We start from the raw sequence: 18,512 nt of genomic DNA on the forward strand, positions 1-18,512 counted from the left end.
GTGTGAGACTCCTGAAAATTGTCAGACTACTCACTAAAAAACCCCCTCTACTCTGTTGGACACAGACCTGGAATTGTTTGTCACATTACTTCAAGTCAGGCCAACATGTGACCTAAGCCCTCAGGGCTCGCACCGTTTCTGGCATTTCGATTCTTAATGACCTACAACCGCATCCCGGTCAAGGTCGATCTTCTTGGCGCGGAGAATACCCTGGATATAATGTGACACACAGGTCCAATTGTCCTCACCCTCCGTCATAATCGGTATGACCGTGTCCACCGACAGCAGTCCTATTAATTGTTGAGCCTCCAGGCGGGGCCTTTCCCAGCGCTGGCAGTGGAAAAATGTATGTTCCACGTCATCGAGAATGCCTGGGCAGTATATGCAGTCGGGTGACACGGCTTTGCCCATCCTGAACAGGTACGACCGGAAAAAGCCGAGAAGTCCACCTCTCCGTACCGCCGATCAACCCAAGGTTGGACCTGCTGTATCAGTCGCCTGGTCCAGAGTCCCCGTGTCTCCTGTTCCCAGCCCTCCTGCCACAGCTGGTAGGTGCGGGTGCGTTCCTCTGTTCGTGCCTCGTCCTCCCCACGGCGCCGGTAAATTGCCTTTCTCTCCGCCGCCAAAAGTTTGACGGGGATGACTCCAGCAATCACCAGGATGGCGGGCTCGGACACTGTTCGGTAGGCAGATGCTACCCTCAGTGCTGCCTGACGCTGCACTCGCGCGAGCCGCATCCTGTATGCCTCCTTATTTAGTGCGTCTGCCCACACCTCCGCACCGTACAAGAGTACGGACTGGACCGAAGACATTAACAGCCTTCTACGACTGGACCGAGGCCCTCCGACATTGGCCATCAACCGGCTAAGAGAAGAAACCACCCTAGCTGCCTTGTCCGCTGTACGGAAGATCTGATCCCGCCAGCTAAGCTTGCTCTCTACCATGACCCCAAGATACTTGGCAGAACGAACAGTTTGAACCTCGACGGCTCCCACCCTCAACGGCACGATGGTGTCAATCCGTTTTTTTGTCAAAATCTCGATCTCGGTTTTGCTCAGAGCAAGCGAGAGACCGTGGTCTGCCATCCATGCGTTTATGGTACGCATAACTCGGTTTAGCTTTAGCTGAGCCAGCTCAACGCTACGTGCAGCTATCAAAGCTGCAACGTCGTCTGCGTACCCAACCAAGACTGTTTCCTCAGGCATTTCAGACCTCAGAAGGCTGTCATAAGCGACGTTCCAGAGGTCTGGGCCGAGTATGGAACCTTGGGCAGCACCAGAAGTGACACTCATCCTCTATGATGAGAAGAGATAATCCTCTATGATGCGCATGAGGTATGCCGGCACGTGGAAGGTGTTCTCCAGAGCATCCAGCATATCGCACCACCTCGCCGAATTAAATGCATTTCGCACATCGAGCGTTATGAGCAGCACAACCCTGCGAGAGTAGTGGGTAAAAACCTCAGCTCTCATCACGGCTTGCTTCACCTCCTCAATCGCATCAATCGTTGATCGCCCCATCCTGAATCCATACTGACGAGGGGAGAGGTCCCCCGCAGCGACAACGGCTGAATTTAGCCGGGAACGGATCAATATCTCGAGGACTTTGCCAGCCGTATCCAACATACACAGAGGTTTGTAAGAGGATGGCAGATCTGGGTCTCCCTTGCCCTTCCCAACAAGCACAAGCCTAGCTGTCTTCCAGCACAAGGGGAAAACCCCTTCAACCAGGCAGGCGTTATACATGCTCAAAAGGATCAAGGGGTTGGTAGTCAAAACCTTCTTGAGGACTTCACCGGGCACCCCATCGGGACCAGGAGCCTTGTTGTTCTTCAGGGATATGACGGCCGCCACCAGCTCTTCAGGGCTGAAAAGTGGGACGTCGTCCACCCTTCCATAATCCCGCAGTGGGCGCAACGCGTGAGCCGGGAAAAGGGACTCGACTATCCTCTCCATAGTGAACCTGTCCATGACGGAAGGTGGAGAGCGGGTTCCAAGTTTCTTGGTTACAAGTTTGTAACCCAGGCCCCACGGGTTGGAATCAACATCGTCCCTTAATTTATCCCAGCAACTGCGTTTACTCCGATTGATGGCTCGACGAAGATACCTCCTAGCCACCCTATAAGCATCCGACTTACGCCGTCTGTCTAGGGGTTCTCTAGCCCTGGTAGCAAGTCTTCCGGCCGTCAATGCCGCTCGACGCAATTCCGCAATCTCGGCAGTCCACCAGTACACAGGACGCTTATTGCACCGGTATCTCCTGCGAGGCATAGACTCATCGCAGGCCGAGACAATCAGTTTCATCGTGGATGTAACTAACGCCTCTGTGTGAGGCACGCCAGTTGCAGGATGAACCACCGGCGTTCTTCGTAGGATGGCTCCATTGAATTTTGCCACGTCCAGTTTTTTAATGTTCCATCGAACGGGCACTTGACGAAACGCTGCCACTTGTCTCTGATGACCATCCAGGACGTCAAAAATTATGTACTGGTGGTCACTGGCCGTGTAATCCTCCAGGACTCTCCAGGCTCTGATCCTTGGCAAAAGAGACTCAGATGCAAGGGTAATGTCTGGGATCGTTCCCCGCATCCCAGGGCGCCGGAAAGTTGGCGTGTTGCCCTCGTTGACGACAACGAGTCCGGCTCTGGCAGCAAAGTCCAGAATGTACTTGCCCCGGGAATTTGTGAGGGTCATTCCCCACTCGACAGCCCTAGCATTAAAATCCCCACCCACGACGACGTGTCCTGTGGTATTGCGCACGCTCTCTTCCAGGCGGTCTATCTTCTCACGAAAGTCACGGATGGCCTCATTGGGAGTGAGGTAGACACTAAAGTAAGTGACATCCCGGCACCGAACCCAAACGAAACCTCGGCCCTTCGCGTGACCCCGTACTTGTACTGTAGCTGCATTACGCGCCCAGATTGCAGCAGTACCAAGACTATCAGGGAACCAAAAAGCTGGGTCCCTATCACGGTACTGGTACTGTTCGCTGACTAAAAGCGCGTCGACATCGTGTTCTAGGGCAAACTGACATAGAAGTGCGTCAGCCGTCCTGGATCGCTCAAGATTGCATTGAAGGATTCTTATCTTCGTGGGAGGGCTTTCGCTTGTTGTAGTGCAGATTTAAATGCACTGCACTGTCCAGACCCAGCTATTTGCTTCAAGTGTTTTTCAGCGAGCCCATTTTCTTTGCAAAGAAAACAGGACTCGACTTGGCAGTCCTTACGGATGTGACCGACCTCCCCGCACCGAAGGCAGTTCTTGCTTCGGTCGGGTCCCTTGCAGTTTCGGGAGGAATGGCCGAAACAGAGGCATTTAAAACACCTCTTTACTTCCACTCTCCGTCTGAGCCTGCAGTTGACCCAGCCGACTCTCAGATGTTGGAGTGCCAGCACCTTATTGGCATGTGCGTCTGCCATTTCGGCGACCGCCATCCGCTGCTGGCTCCTATTCGGTTTTGTGAGCCACACCTTCAGAAAAGCCGTTTGCCCACCAAGCTCGGGGATAGCTTTCTTCAGGGCTTCCACAACATCAGCCTCCGTCGAAACACAATCAATGTCTCGAACCTCGACTGATGTCTTTGGCTCAAGAGAACGGACGGTGCCCTGGCCTTCGACAGCTGCCTTCAGTTCGGCAGTAAAGGCTGCTTTGTCTTTCGACCTACCCAGTTCAAGGAGGACGTCCCCGCCCCGGGTTTGTCTAATCGACCGTACAACCGTATCGGTCTGCTCTGGCTTAGCATTGGCCTTGATTGCACCCAAGACCTCGGCAAAAGATCTCCCCCCTGAGGGTTTGACAATGATTGCCTCCATCCTGGGCTTTTTTGGCCGCAACCTTTTAGGTGCAGGCACCGAACCGGGCCCAGTTTGGGCCACGCCAGTTGGCTGTGCCTTCACTGCCTCATTTTTCGTGGAGGCCTCAATTGCCTCTTCTCCTTTTTGGAAAGGCGTTTTTCCCAAACAGCCCCAGGTGTCTCCACCACTGACCCCTTTCGGGAACTTCCCTGAAGAGGGGTCGTGGGTTGCTGTGCCAGTTGGCGCCTCGCTCGAGATGCAACTACGTCCGAAAACGACGTACCGTTGGGCACAGCAGACGAGAGGTCCGTCTGAGTCGCCTTGGCCTTTACCGTGGTCTTTTTGGTCTGGACGCCTTCTTCTCTTTTTGGAGGACTCTCCAATGTGGAAGGCCTCCGACGTTTTTTAGAAGGCAGCGCTCTTTCATCGGGCAGGGACACCACCTTTTCGGCAATCTTTTCCATGGTCGCCTTGCTTACCAGACGGCAGGCAAAGACGAAGCCAAGGTCATCCTCTAGTTTTGCCATTCCATTTTTTACCACTTGGTTTACGGCTCTCTGGGTCCGGAAGGTGTCCAGCATAGCCTTAATCATCTTTTCCATGTCACGGAGCCGGGTTTCAATGTTACTATCTGCGTTAAGATATTCCTGACGCAGAAGCACAATCTCAGAGCTTTCCGACCGCGACGTCGCTGTGAAGGTTTCCTTCGGCATCCCTACAACAGTTCCCGGCAATGCCAGTTCGACATCTACATCGCCAACATTTCCTGGACCGTTTCCAGCTCCACTTGCCGAAAGGGATCCTAACGGGGGGAACGTAGAGCACTTGAAAGGTGCAGGTGGCGGAGATGTCCTTACGTTTTTCGGTGGTGGCGACCTCTTAAGCTTGGAGCTTCGATCAAAGGGGTTCTGCTCCACTTCAGACGCTTCATTTTGCTCATTTGAGCTCCTATTCAATGATGTGTTTGTAGGATTTTTATTAAAACTCATCGTGTTTTCTCCAGCGCATCGTGCGGCAAGGAGCGGCCCGGAATCAGTCAGGAACGGGTATACCCTCGGGGACCAAAAACCCCTACCCCGGTTCCCCAGGGCCCGACCTCCATTTGCCCAGCACCGGATACCTGACATGCCGGGGGTCGCCCGTCGCAATGCAGAGCCCGACCTCTGCATCCATGCCGCACTCCCTGACCAAGGACCGAGGTGGCTGGTTTCTCACGACCCACTGATAAAACCCATCGGCAGTGCAGAGCACACATCAACCCCTGCAACACAACAGGGGCACTCCCAGGGACTCCCAGTGAGTTCGTCGGTCACCCTTTTAGTCGCCTCTTACGACAAGCCCGAGAAGGCTGCGGTGCTATTCTAACCCGGTACCGCACGGGGAGCTACAAGGAAACTAATAAAGTGTGTGTTTTAAGTAAAATAATTATTGCTTAGTATAAAATGAATATATTTGCCAAGTTTGATCAAAAGATATCCATAAACAAGCAAACCACAACATTTTACAATATTCTCCATAAGAATAACATGGGAATTTTAAATTTAAATTTTCTTTAGTTTTCTCCGTAGCCAATAACCGTACAAAAACACTTTGATATACTGAATTGTTTGTTTTTTTAAGCTCTTTAAGAAGGTTTAGAGAAAAATTGGAAAATGTTGTGTTTTGAGGGTCAAAAGTGAGGAAAACCAATTTTTACCCCATAAAACCCCCCATAAAATCCTGTTCCCATGGTCCGATCATGCTGGATCGCGAACTCATTCAAGTTTATCCTGCCTTACACCTTCAAACCAAATTTCATCAAAATCGGATAAAAATTACTCAAGTTATCGTGTTCACGGACACATATATATATAAATCTATATATATAGGTATATCTATATCTATATATATATATACATATATAAAAATTTGAACGAATGGTGTTTTTGGCCTCTGGGGACATCAAAATGAAAAAGTAAATCGGTCCCGGGCCTAAGTCTTACCATGAAACCTACGGTAATAGCTACTTCCCTATAGGGAAATTCGCTAAAATGTAATGGTGTCTGTCTGTATGTGTATTACTAATAGGTGCAAAAACTACTGAACCAACTGGGCTTAAATTATACAAAAATATAGCTACCATACCAAGGACCATTATAGGACTATTCACATTTCAATACTGACCGTAGGCTTTGCCCCTTTGGCTTTAAGAGTTCTGAGGTGAACATTTTAAAAGTAAAAATTGATTGGTCTCCATGGCTGTGATGAGAACACTAACAATGTTTGTTTACATTTGTTTTGACATTTAAATGTAAAAATGTGAATGTTGAAAGGTTAAGGGTGATATCCTCTTAAAGATAGGAGTTTTTACCAAATTGAAAAGAACTTCATAAAAAAACATACTATTATAATTTCAAACTATTACAATAATTAATTTATACCATATGGACACCAATAATTTCTTTTACTTACACCATGTTTGTATAACAAACTGATTTGTTCCAGCTTCAAGGGCCAAATTCAAAAATCATCTCAACAAAGTCTTCATAATTTACATTGATCTCCCCTCTATTATATGGGTCCAGTTTTTTAAATCTGTTGGCAATATTATGAAGAATTACACAGCAGTGAATGAAGTCATCCAAGAATATATTCCCCTTGGCCCCTTTTTCAAATCGTTTTATAATGACATCTACTATTTTCTGAGGAAATTTCATCCCAAAAGTCTGAAGAGCAGTTAGAAGTTCATAATTGTTGATACTTCCGGAGTTATCCTTGTCGAAGCCTCTGAAGCAATTTTGCCACTCTGTGATGTAATTCCATAATGCACCAAAGTCCTGGAACGAAATCATTCCTTTCTTCTCCTTGTCAAACATTTTTATCATGAGTCGACAAGTTTCTAGGTTGAACGGTTCCCAAGAACATAACAGTGTTTGTTGGAGTTCTGTAGAGCTTATGTAACCACTTTTATCCAAGTCCACTCTTTGAAAAACTTGCCAAAGCAATTGTTTGTCAGCCATTGTCAAAACATGGTGAATACTTTGGAAAAAAATGTAAGTTGTTTCAATGAATAATAAAATAGTCAGAGTTTGAAATAGAATTTTGAAATTGACTAAACAAAAATACAATCTTGGACAGTTAGTTTGTTTTCAATTAAAAAAATCATCTGCAGAAGCTTAAAAACAAACTTTTAGTACAGTGAGTGAAAATTCACACATTGCTTTATGATCAATGGTGGTAAGTTAATTCATTGGTATATGCCAACTATTTCTCATGTTAGCTCAACAAAAATGATTAATTGAAAACTAATTCATAATTTTGTTTCCATTAAAACTAATATTAAAAATTTAGTTTTTCTCGAGTAAGCCTATCGCATAAAAAACACAATATCAACTAAGACATTATTTAAAAAGCTGTATGCACTACCTACCATGTAAACATGTCAACTTTGTTCGCTTTTTGAAATACGTGGTTAAGTGAACCCTAACCATAATAATAACTGGAGTCACCAGTCCGTGTTTAAAAAACGTACCACTGTTTTTGCTGGTTTTGTTTCAGTCAGAGTTTTGTGTTGTTAGGTTGGCCGTTTTTGTATGTTAGTGCACTTGATGGAGTGTAACTAACCCATCCCAGACATCACTCTTTCTCCTCAGGACATCCCACGGATATTGCGACAGGATATGCAAGATATCCCATAGTAGTCCTATGGTCAACCTGGGATATCCCAGGATATCCGCAGGAATGCGTAATGTCCCCGCCCGGGGATGTCCTACGGATAAGCTCACAGCATATCCGTAGGACATCCGAGGTCATCCCAGGGTAGTCCTCAGGTTATTCTCAGGACATATGGGACTACTATGGGATGTCCTGGGATAAAGGGTGGTCTGGGCCTGAACATAAAAAACACAAAATAATATAGATTTAGTATGAAAAGCTTAATTATCAGTTGAGTAAATTGATTAAATAGTTAATAAACACAAATTTTGAAGAAAAAACCAGAAAAAAGTTTTTGGCCCAGACGGGTCTCGAACCTGATGGTACCTTCGCCTTATGAGACTCATACCTTTATCTCCTGAGCTATCTGCGCTTGATGATTATGAGTGTTTTCAAGTGGTGAAAGAGTAGCCGACAGTTGCAATGGTCGCAATACTTAAAATATTTTTGATACTACAGTATACCGTACTGTATAATATGATTCTGTTAATCTGTTTAGGCCCCAAGTAGTTGAATTGTTTTTCTGGTAGTTGGAGAGGATACTGGTATTTGAATATAGATTATTTAATTGCCATTAGATTAGCACTGTTATAATTGATTGTTATATATGATTAAAATTAGTTTTAGATTATTTTATTAATTTAAAGTTAGAATTAAATACACATTTCACACAACTATGATAGAACTCTAGTTTTCCTGAACTCAGTGGTAGTAATATGTCAGTTAGAGTAAAGTATAGTCAGCCCTTGCTAGCCACAGTACCAACAAGACATATTTTCAATATGGGAAACCTCAAAACTTTTAAAACAAATTATAAAACCTCAACATCTTAATGCGTGGGAATCTTATTTTATAGGAAAAACATTATTTAACAATTATTTGTTAATAATGAAGACGGCCCAATTATAAACTCGGAATTACTGAAAATAATTACATCAAGAACAACACTGTAGTAATATAAAATTCAAAAGATTAATTTTTCTAATATTATTTTTTATTTTTCCAATATCCTTTAAATCATCTGTTTTAACTTTGTTTAAAATTAATTTAGTAAGTAAATATTTACTTTTTGTACTAGTTTAAACACAGCCTGAAGATGGAAACCTAGTTCCTGAAAGCGCTAGTGAATAAAACAAATTATTATATTGGCCTTGTTGAACATTTAAATTTAGATATACATTTCATCAGTGGTAGTAGTTTTTTTCTTCAATTTGTTACCGGGACATTACAGGATATCCAGTGGATTTTGTACATGTCCCGGGATGTCATGGGACATTCTGGGATATCCTATATCTTAGTCATAGTAACAAAGCTACACAGGTCATCACACACCATTCTACACTCATCCTTCACTCATATTTGGGTTAAAATACGCACCTAGGTGGCGTCCCCATCTCAACGATTGATTGATTGATTGATTGTCATGGGACATTCTGGGATATCCTATGGCATTCGTACATATCCCGGGACTTTACAAGATATCCTGAGGTTAACTTACAAATCCCGGGACATTACGGTATATTGTAGGATATCCTGTGGATTTCGTACTCGTCCCGGGATTTTGCGGGATATCCTGAGGCTAGCGTACATATCCCGAGACATTCTCAGGACATATGGGACTACTATGGGATGTCCCAAATACTTGTAAAAAAATCATAGCTTTAAAAGAGGACTATCACTTCCAAAAACATTTTATAATGTTTCAAAATAACTTTAAATACCGGCACGTTTTAACGTGCAATAACTTAAATAAGTTTTTGATACAAGTCCTTGAAATAACGGATAACCCCAAATAGAAATAAATAGCATGTGGAATTTGACAGCATCCCACCAACCGATCACACGGCCAACCTAACAACACGAAACACCGAAAACCAACCAGCAATAACAGTGGCTTGTTTTTCTCTAATGTTTAACCAGAGAGTAGTGACATAGATAAAACATACTCCTCAAGGACTCCTTATTTTTATTTTATTTTTTTATTATTTTTATTTATTCCAACGGCTACACCATTTACAAAATAATATATATTCAAGCACATGAGTAGAATGGAAAGATAAAAATTGCATTTGAAATAATAAGAGAAGCTGCATACCACTTAACAAAACATCATTGCAACATTGCTACAAAAAGTAATAACAACAAGATAGTAACGTAACAACAATAACAGATAATAACATTAACAAAGTATAACAACAACAAACAGACAGCATAACAGATAATAACCAAAAAAATATTCATTATTAATTTGGATTTAATTAGTCCTTGAGGAGTATGTTTAATCTATGGTTTTATCTATGGTAGTGACCCCAAATCTTTTTCTCTCAATGACTAATGAGACAAAGACCCAAAATGGCCAAAATCCCACTACCAGACTAGACTAGACTAGATCCGGAGCAGATCCACATCGTCCACATCCAAATCACCAAATCGAAATCCCAATCCTACTTCGAAACTCTGCCACCTCCGCTCCGCGACCGCCTGTCCGATCCGAGTCCGAGTGGCCGCCGTTTTGTGGCGTTTCGCCTTTTGTCATCATCATATGCGCCATTTTAAGACTTTTATTTGGTGCGGCTTTTATGGACTTGTGGTGGTTGTTAAATTTTGGTAAACTGTTACTGTTACACTAATATGTCAAAACCAGAAGCGATGGAGACTGGTGATACTGCTGAAAACTCTGTAAGTAATAACATGTTTATCTTACCTCTGCTTTGGTTACCGTATCGTTTTTGTTATCTAGAGAAGCCTGCCAAAATAAGTTAGACATTCAGTTAGGCTAGGCCTAGCTCAGGGTTGTCGTCAACCTAGCGTAACTGACTTAGCTAGAAAATTTAGGAATTGTCAAAATACTGCTGCCTATCAACCAAACTTGGCTAGGTTTAAAACCTGTAGTAGCCTAGTCCTAGGCCAATGGCAAATTGCCAATTAATACCCAAGCAGAAGCAAAGAACAATAGGTATGCCTAACCCTTTTAGTGCTATGCAACGATATATCATTGTGCGTCTTTTTCTCGAAAAGTGCTATGGAACGATATACCGGGATTGTTATTCGCGTTTCATCTGAAAAGCGCCAAGGTAAGCGACGTTATATTGTGCTGGCACGACTTTCGATCATGTGAGTTTAACCCTCCAACTGGTCATTAAAATTTCCCGTACTGGTAAGGTTTTTTTGACCACCGCGCAAGCATTTAGTAAATACCACATAAAACATATAAAATGGTACAAAAAACATACATATTAGGCTATATATAGATTTTTTCAGAAAGAAATAACCTATTCAAAAATAATAGTTTTAATGGTGTACTTACAAGTATGTTAACAGGTATTCCTCCTATGTGGGTACAGCAATATTGAAAAAAAATGTTTCTTCTTCTTTTAGTATATTATCTCTGGTAAAATATGTCTTATATCAAAAAATAAGATAGCCAAAATGTTCACAGTTTCATTGTCTTTCCAACTATGTATAACACTTGCTAGTTTATATAACAAAAAAAGTCTATAAAGCAAATAGGCCTATGTGACAGAAACACGAAGCACTTTTTCCGCACAAACAAAAGACCTGCTGGACCTGTGCTGGAAACCACTGCCCCAGGCTTCTCACTTCATTTCACCATAAAAATATTGTGTTTTAGGCCTATATGTGAATTGAAATTATTTACAAAATAAAAAATACAAGTCTTAGAATCAACTTTGGACAAAGGAGATAACCGTTTACAAGAAGAATTCTAGTCAGAATCGTTAGCGTTATTTTCCCTTGCTCTCTTACCCCTCTTGGGTGCTCTCCAAAAGTGCTCCAACTTGTGAAAACAGCCTGGGTGCACTCCTGAGTTACATGCAGGGCACCAAAAATGACTCCTCAGGGACTTTTTTTGTGGAGTGGAACACACAACACACACCCTGAGTTGTACTCCAGGCAATCTTGTCAATACATGGGACGCAGAGGGTCCTGCATCTCCTCCAGGACCAACGTCTGGTATCTGAGCTCTTGGGTTAGGCACTGCAACATCACTTGATAAACTTTCAACGATGCTAACCATATAGTTGTATCGTGTCATAGGCTGGTCAGTATTTTTCAGGTACAAAATATAACTGTTTAGGAGAGCCATGTCCAAAAAATTTTCAAAGATCTTCTTCCAATATTTTTTTGTAGCTCTTGTGCAGGTGCTGTGATATATAGACTTATCTTTGCTGTCCACACCACCCATATGAAGGTTGTACTCATTTATTAGGGATGGTTTTATAGCCTCTATTCCACTTTTTTTACTTTTTACTACACGGTCATCTGCGAGGTATCCAGTTGTTATAAGGTAAACAGGCTTGCGTTTTTTCTTTTGTTTGTAGCCAACAAGCAGAACTCCTTGCTTTCTAAAATAGATTGATGTCTCGGGTTGTAATTTAGCATCTAAAACACTTTTGGAGAGTTCTTTTGACCGCTTGTTGACGGTACCGGTAATGTAAGTTTCATGTTGAAGTAACTTTTTGGCAAGAGGTAATTTGGTGTAGTAATTATCTGTGTAGGGCCTACAGATGATATCCTTTATTGAGTAAGTAGCATTTATTTAGTAGGTGTAAAACTACCTTTTCTGTAAATGCAATATCAGGATTTGTATTTTCAAGGAAGTCTTTACCACTGTACAGCTCAGAATGAAGTACGTACCCGGTGTCACTATCGCACACTTCAAATTTTTTTATCCCGAAGCGGGCATGTCTTTTGTTAGGCATATATTTTATAAATGTACACCTATTCTTCATCCCTATCATAGACTCATCTAATGAAATGTTCTGGTTTGGAATAAAATAAACTTTAAAATATCCATTCATTAGCTCATAGAAATGTCGCACTTTGAACCATGGATCATGTCCGAGCTGTCCTTTTGGTATATACTGTAGAGAGCTAAGATGGAACATTGATCTCAGTGCCTGAAATCTTACTAGGCTCATATTATCAGGAAAAAAAGGTAATCTCTGAGATCTAACAGTTGACCAATAATTTTCAATGTTCTGTTTGTAATTCAGACCCATATTTATAAGAAGGGCCATAAAACACCTCATTTCCTTGATAGAGGTTTCTTTCCACCTTCTTAGTCTACTGTTTGGCGTCAATGTACCTCCATTTATAGCTGATTCTATTTGTCTGCTTGCATAAGCATTTGTTTCCCTCACCATCATACCCCAGATAACATTAGTAAAGAAAAGATAGAAATATGTAATAGGGTTGCTATTCCGGGGAGGAAGATTTCGAGGACCTGGATTTCGTACCTGAAATTTTTCTGTGACGTCAAACATTTGTTCAGGTGGGTAAACTCTAACCCAGTGTACACCCGAGCTAATCCTAGGCCCTGGCAGAGTATAATTAGGTTGGTTCAAAGGGTTATTTACCTCAGGGATAGGAGGGTCATCTGGATCTGAGTGTTCTGGAGAACTTGGCAAAGGCCTACGCAAGCCTACTTCATTAGGCCTAGGCCTAGGTCTTGGAAGACCAAAATCTGTAATTGATGTATCTGAGTTCTCATCTTCACTGTTTGGAAAGTATAATTCCCCACTCCCAGATGAAAAATCAGTCAAAGATATGTCAGAACCATACACATCTGAACCCACATCACTGTCATCAATTTCATTTTCATTTTCACTGAATAGGGCCTACATCACTTTGTAGGTCAGATATTGGTTCATTATCATTCAAACAGACCCTAATTGCACTAGAATTACTTAGTTCACTCATTTTAAGTTAAAAACTCACCACAACTCACTAAAATATTCATTTTAAAGCATTCAAAGTAAAGGATTAACAACAAAATGCGGCAGACTAGACGACGCAAGCGAACACAAACAATCAACTGAAATACAGGCTTGTCAACATTCTTTTTTCCAACAAATGCAACTAAACATATGATGACTAGATTGCTCAGTGTTTGCTCTTTAATACTTTATAAAATACATAGATATTAAACGTAAAATAACGGAGTAAACTGTGTTTTACATAACGCTTGCAAATGGGTCGCGATCGCGATCTTACCAGTAATCGCGTGACGTAATTGAGTCGCGATCGTGACTTATACCAGTTGGAGGGTTAAATGAGCAAATCGTTTGACTCGGTTGTAAGCATAGTTTTGAAACAGTGATGGTTTCTTTCAAATCCTCTCATGATCAAGGCCCAATACTTATATCGATCCTTGGGCAAGTAGCACTTTTTAGATGAAAAATTTTAATTTTAGGCTACCGGTACCGATTTTTTATTCTCGCACACTAGAATTTGACCCGTGGCAATCCTAGCACTTTTCGGACGAAATAAGTTAAGTAACAATACTAAGTAAAATAGGCCTAACTCTAGCATTTTTTGGAAAATTACAAAAAAATATTTAGCATCGTAAGGGTCAACAATAACTTACAACAAATTGAAACAACCTAACAGATCAGTCAACGAGAAATATACAATAACTTAAGCCTACATACTTGCAATAACAATGCAAAAATTGAAATATGAAACAAAATCAAAGCAAATAGAAACAATAAATTAATTTACAATAAACTTAGGTAGCCTACAATAAATAGAAACACTGACAAGATCTAACTTTTTAAGCAAACAGAAACAGTAGGTAGGTAGGGTAAGTTATTCCATTCTAGGCAGCAACATATATAATACGGAAAGTAAATAGGGAAAGAAATGTCTTACTTAAAACTAGGGATGGACGAGATTGGATTTTTAGTTCGAGACGAGACGAGATTTTTTATTTCTCATAAAATTTCGAGACGAGATTGAGACGAGATTTCTCTTCTCATACACAACGGGAAATGCACGTTCGAAATTTTTACCTGATTTTGTAACATTGTTAGATGACTGTTTAAATACTAAAATAATGATAATAGGCAAGAATATTTACAATCTTTTATTAAATAACATCAGCATAACATTTTTTTATTAATCACGCCTAACTTATTAAAAATGCCTACGATTAGGAAACATGGTGATATCAGTTAGGATAGATTTCAACTTATCCTAAAATAAAATAAATCATAAAATAAAAGCAATATTAATTTTTATAAAATAGTTACTTGTTTTGACTTTTTTATAGTAATAAAACATTCCTCACACTGCTTACACTTAACAAAACTTCTCAAATGTTATTAAAGTAATATTATTAAAATAATGAAAGTAATATTTACATTAAAAGAATTAAAGTAATATTTACATTAAAAGAATTAATTAAATAAGAACGCCTTCGAAAAGGAAACGCAACTACAACACGCTCCTGTATTGCGGGTATTGCATTGACTTTCTGCAGGCGTTTTTAATTTTTTTTTTTTTTTTTTTTTTTTTTATTCTCGTCTCGATAAAAATCTCGGCCAAAAAGTAATCTCGTCTCGTGTAACGAGATTGAAAATTTCCCGAAAATTTCCCGAAATTTCGAGACTTGACCATCCCTACTTAAAACATATTTACGCTTATACTGTTACTCACAAGACGGTAATTAATTGAATGTATCCCATGGTATACGTTAAGTTAGTTTGGGTGAGTTTAAGTTGCAGTGGCTAAACACTAAGTAAAAACATGAAGAGGAGGGAGGTATGAGAAGAACGAACCGCTGTTTACATAGCCTACTATGTAAAAAAAACATAAGTAGGCCTAAGCTAACCACTAACACTTAAACTGGAAGTTAAGCTTAACTAAGGCTTGTACAACAACTTTTAAGCTTAATCAAAACGCTGGGTTACTCGTCAACTGTTTGCCGATACGCCGTCTGTCAATGACGTCACCTGACGTAAATGATCTGGGATCACGGACTGGTTGTCTGTTTTTGACGTACACGCATGTAAATCGTACCTGTCATCTGTGCACTTATAAACCGTCTTGTCAATGGGGTCAATACGAGTACCTTAACGGTCGCCATGTTAATTATCTGTTACAAGTATTGACGTAGGCTACACATTATAAAGCGTCCTTCATTCTAGTTCAACCTGATGGATGCTAAAGGTATTAACAGTGAGGGTGCCAGCCCATATCCCGTGGATCCGATGACAGACGTCGCTATATATAGCCGTGTATTTCACAATTTTAGGGTTCCCACGGACCTGGAAAGTCAGGGAAACAGGTTAGGTAGGGTCAGGGAAGGTCAGGGAAAGATTTTTAAAGAGGCCGCAAGTCAGGGAAATTTTTTTGAAAATAAGGTAAAGTCGGGGAAGTTTATTAAAAACTTATATAGGTTGTGTCAATATGTAGGTAATTATGTTGAAATGAGATAGTTGCTGCTAGAGAATACATTTAAGTTCAGAAAAATATGTAGATTACCTAGTATTTGTTATTCATAAATAAAAAAAAGTAAATTCGTCTAGGTCCTACCATGAGACCTATAACTTTTATTATCTGTATGGAAAACTTTCTAAAAGGAAGAGTAACTTAAGGGTGTTTATAGGGATGGGAAAGACCGTGTGAAATAAGTAATAAAATAAAAGTAGTTTTTTACTCACAATATAATAAGTTGTACCTATATACTTTAATTAATACCTACTTTAAATTTTAAGAAAACTCAGTGTCTAAAATATGCCCTGGTCAAGTAAATTTACGGAAAACGGTCAGGGGAGGTCCAGAGAAATTCAGGGAATCCACAAAAAGATGTATTTGTGGGAACCCTGTAGGTTTTGTACCTCTATTAGGCCTATAGATTAATCTTCGCATTGCTAGATGCATCGTTCCTAAATCATAATAATAATCGTCCGTATAGTAACTTAGGCTATCCCCATACCATTCAAAAGATTAGCTTAGGCCAATTGCAGACATTGTCCATAATGTTAATAAGTTAAACAACCAAGTTATCACAATATTTGGGATCTTGTCCCATCTTCAGGTGAGATAGAAGAATAAAAATCCTCAGAGTTGTAATTTAGCCCTAAGCGGAGGTTTAGTTGGACACCTAAACCTATGTATGCCAATAATAAACCTGTGTTAGGGTCTCGTTAAAAATACATTAGTTATTGATGATTAATCAAAAATTACCAACCTTACCTTACTAATTGTTTAATGTCTTTTCAGAATGAGTCTTCAGTAGAGACCGTTTCTTCAAAAGGAAGGCCAGAAGACTTTGAGACAAAAATTGTAAGTAGCTTACTATTGTAGAATATTGGATTTCATGTGTAGTTGTAGAAGCCTTACTTGTTGCAGTGTTAAAGATACCTACTATGTTTTATAGGTAACAGCTCTAAAATCAAAATAAAGCCATTGTGAGGCAGCTATCAAAGACTTTTTCAACATTTAATCGTCTCAACCATACAATTTCAAAAAGTAATGACTAAACATTTAGATATTAGCACCCAAATTACTTCTCCATCTCATTAATGAAATTTCCATTTCAGGAAACTGATCGAGGGAAAAGGTTTGAATACTTGTTGAAGCAGACTGAGATCTTCTCTCATTTTATGACCAACAACATCAATAAGGCTGCGAGTCCGGTGAAGAAGGCTGGTCGACCTCGCAAAGATAAGGGAGACTCCAGTAAAACAGCAGCCTCTTCTGCAGATGCGGGAGAGTAAGTTGCTTGTTTTGTTGAATAGTCAACACTTAACTGTTACTGTAATCTCCTCTTATGTCCCTTTATTATTTGAAGGCAAAGGACAAGGCTAAAAATGCTTTAATGCCTACCTATAAATTGTTAAGTCTCAATCATCTGACCTAAACCCGCCTGAGAGGTCGAGAACCTTGTTCTGGTCTCGATCTGAGACGGATCATTTAAGTATCAGAGCTTGACTTACTTTCACATAATGCCTATTGCTCGTGATTGAAGCAAAGCATGGCTTTGACAAAACAGTGCCATAGAACTTTTTTTCAACCTAGGGCTTTCACCTCACATTTATTTGTTTTTCCCTTACTCGCTTAAAATCCTCTTTTCTATTGTCCTCTTCTAAATTTACCTTTTTTTCCTCCCTTTTGAGTTCCTTTCCATTAATAGTTACTAAAACACTAGTTCTATACTTAAACGTAAAAATAACTTAGGCCCTACACATTCTATACCCATGGTTGTTTCCAGATTTAGAAGAAAAATTTACGTTGTTAAATTGAAGTACCATCAGAGTGCACTGATCTAAATTATCGATTTCTGTTGAATTTGGCAACTTCTTAATCAAGCGAAACTGAATGGATATGATTTAATTTAACTTACGTCATAAGCGAATTTCCCATATAGAAAATGCACAATAACGTAGATGTCATGGGGTGACCTAAACCCGGGACCTTGGAGGCCTAACACAATCTGTTACAATTCACATATTGTGTCCGTTAACATGATATAAGGGTAAATACCCCCGTCGCAGCAAACCTGCATACTAAGCAAATTTCCATTTACCCGGCTTGATTTCTACTAAAATATTCCCTATAAATTTTCAGATTTATTTCCATTTTTAAATAACATTAACTTTTGTGAGTAGTTAGGTTTGCTGCTACGGGAAGATGTTGAGGTGTGTTTTTTCAATTGAAATATTGATAGCTTAGTATGAAATAAACCAAATTGCCAAATTTGATTAAAATATATCCATAAACAAGCAAACTAGAACAGTTTATTTATTCTCCATAAGAATAACATGGGAATTTTAAATTTAAATTTTTTTAAATTTTCTCCGTAGTCAATGAACATTCAAAAACACTTCAATATACTAAATTATTTGTTTTTTTTTTAAGCTCTTCAAAATGGTCTAGAGAGAAATTTAGAAATTTAAAGTTTTTAGGGTCAAAAATGAGAAAAACCCATTTTTACCCCATAAAACCTCCCATAAACCCCTGATCCCATGGTCCGATTATGCTGGTTCGCGAACTCGTTCGAATAAATGTAGGTTTACACGTTTGTACCAAATTTCATCAAAATCAGATCAATTTTGCTCGAGTTATCGCGCTAACGGACACATATATAAATATATATATATATTAGAGATGGGCCGATTCCTGAATTGGTCGATTCCGATACCGATTCCGATTCTACAACTTTGGTTTCGATTCTCGATTCCGCACTCGATACCGATACCTGTTAAAAATTCATTTAATA

The 18,512-nt window shown here is 40.3% G+C and overlaps 1 protein-coding gene across 2 annotated transcripts in view; it reads left to right on the forward strand.

Moving 5' to 3' along the window:
* Positions 1-9,987: 9,987 nt before the first annotated feature.
* The window catches only part of LOC128988719 (chromatin-remodeling complex ATPase chain Iswi), a 31,827-nt gene continuing 23,302 nt past the window's right edge, over positions 9,988-18,512 (forward strand). The window contains exons 1-3 of one of the 2 annotated variants that reach the window (XM_054410294.1): positions 9,988-10,165; positions 16,514-16,576; positions 16,834-17,006. In XM_054410294.1, the coding sequence (XP_054266269.1) occupies positions 10,118-10,165; positions 16,514-16,576; positions 16,834-17,006 (284 nt within the window). In that variant the 5' untranslated portion in view covers positions 9,988-10,117. The remainder of the gene's footprint in view (positions 10,166-16,513; positions 16,577-16,833; positions 17,007-18,512) is intronic. The other variant, XM_054410296.1, reaches the window with a different exon arrangement.

The sequence above is a fragment of the Macrosteles quadrilineatus genome, unplaced genomic scaffold (genome assembly GCF_028750875.1).
Source record: "Macrosteles quadrilineatus isolate MER2022 unplaced genomic scaffold, UCM_ALF_1.0 Scaffold_3__2_contigs__length_128488019, whole genome shotgun sequence".
In the NCBI taxonomy this organism is placed as follows: domain Eukaryota; kingdom Metazoa; phylum Arthropoda; class Insecta; order Hemiptera; family Cicadellidae; genus Macrosteles; species Macrosteles quadrilineatus.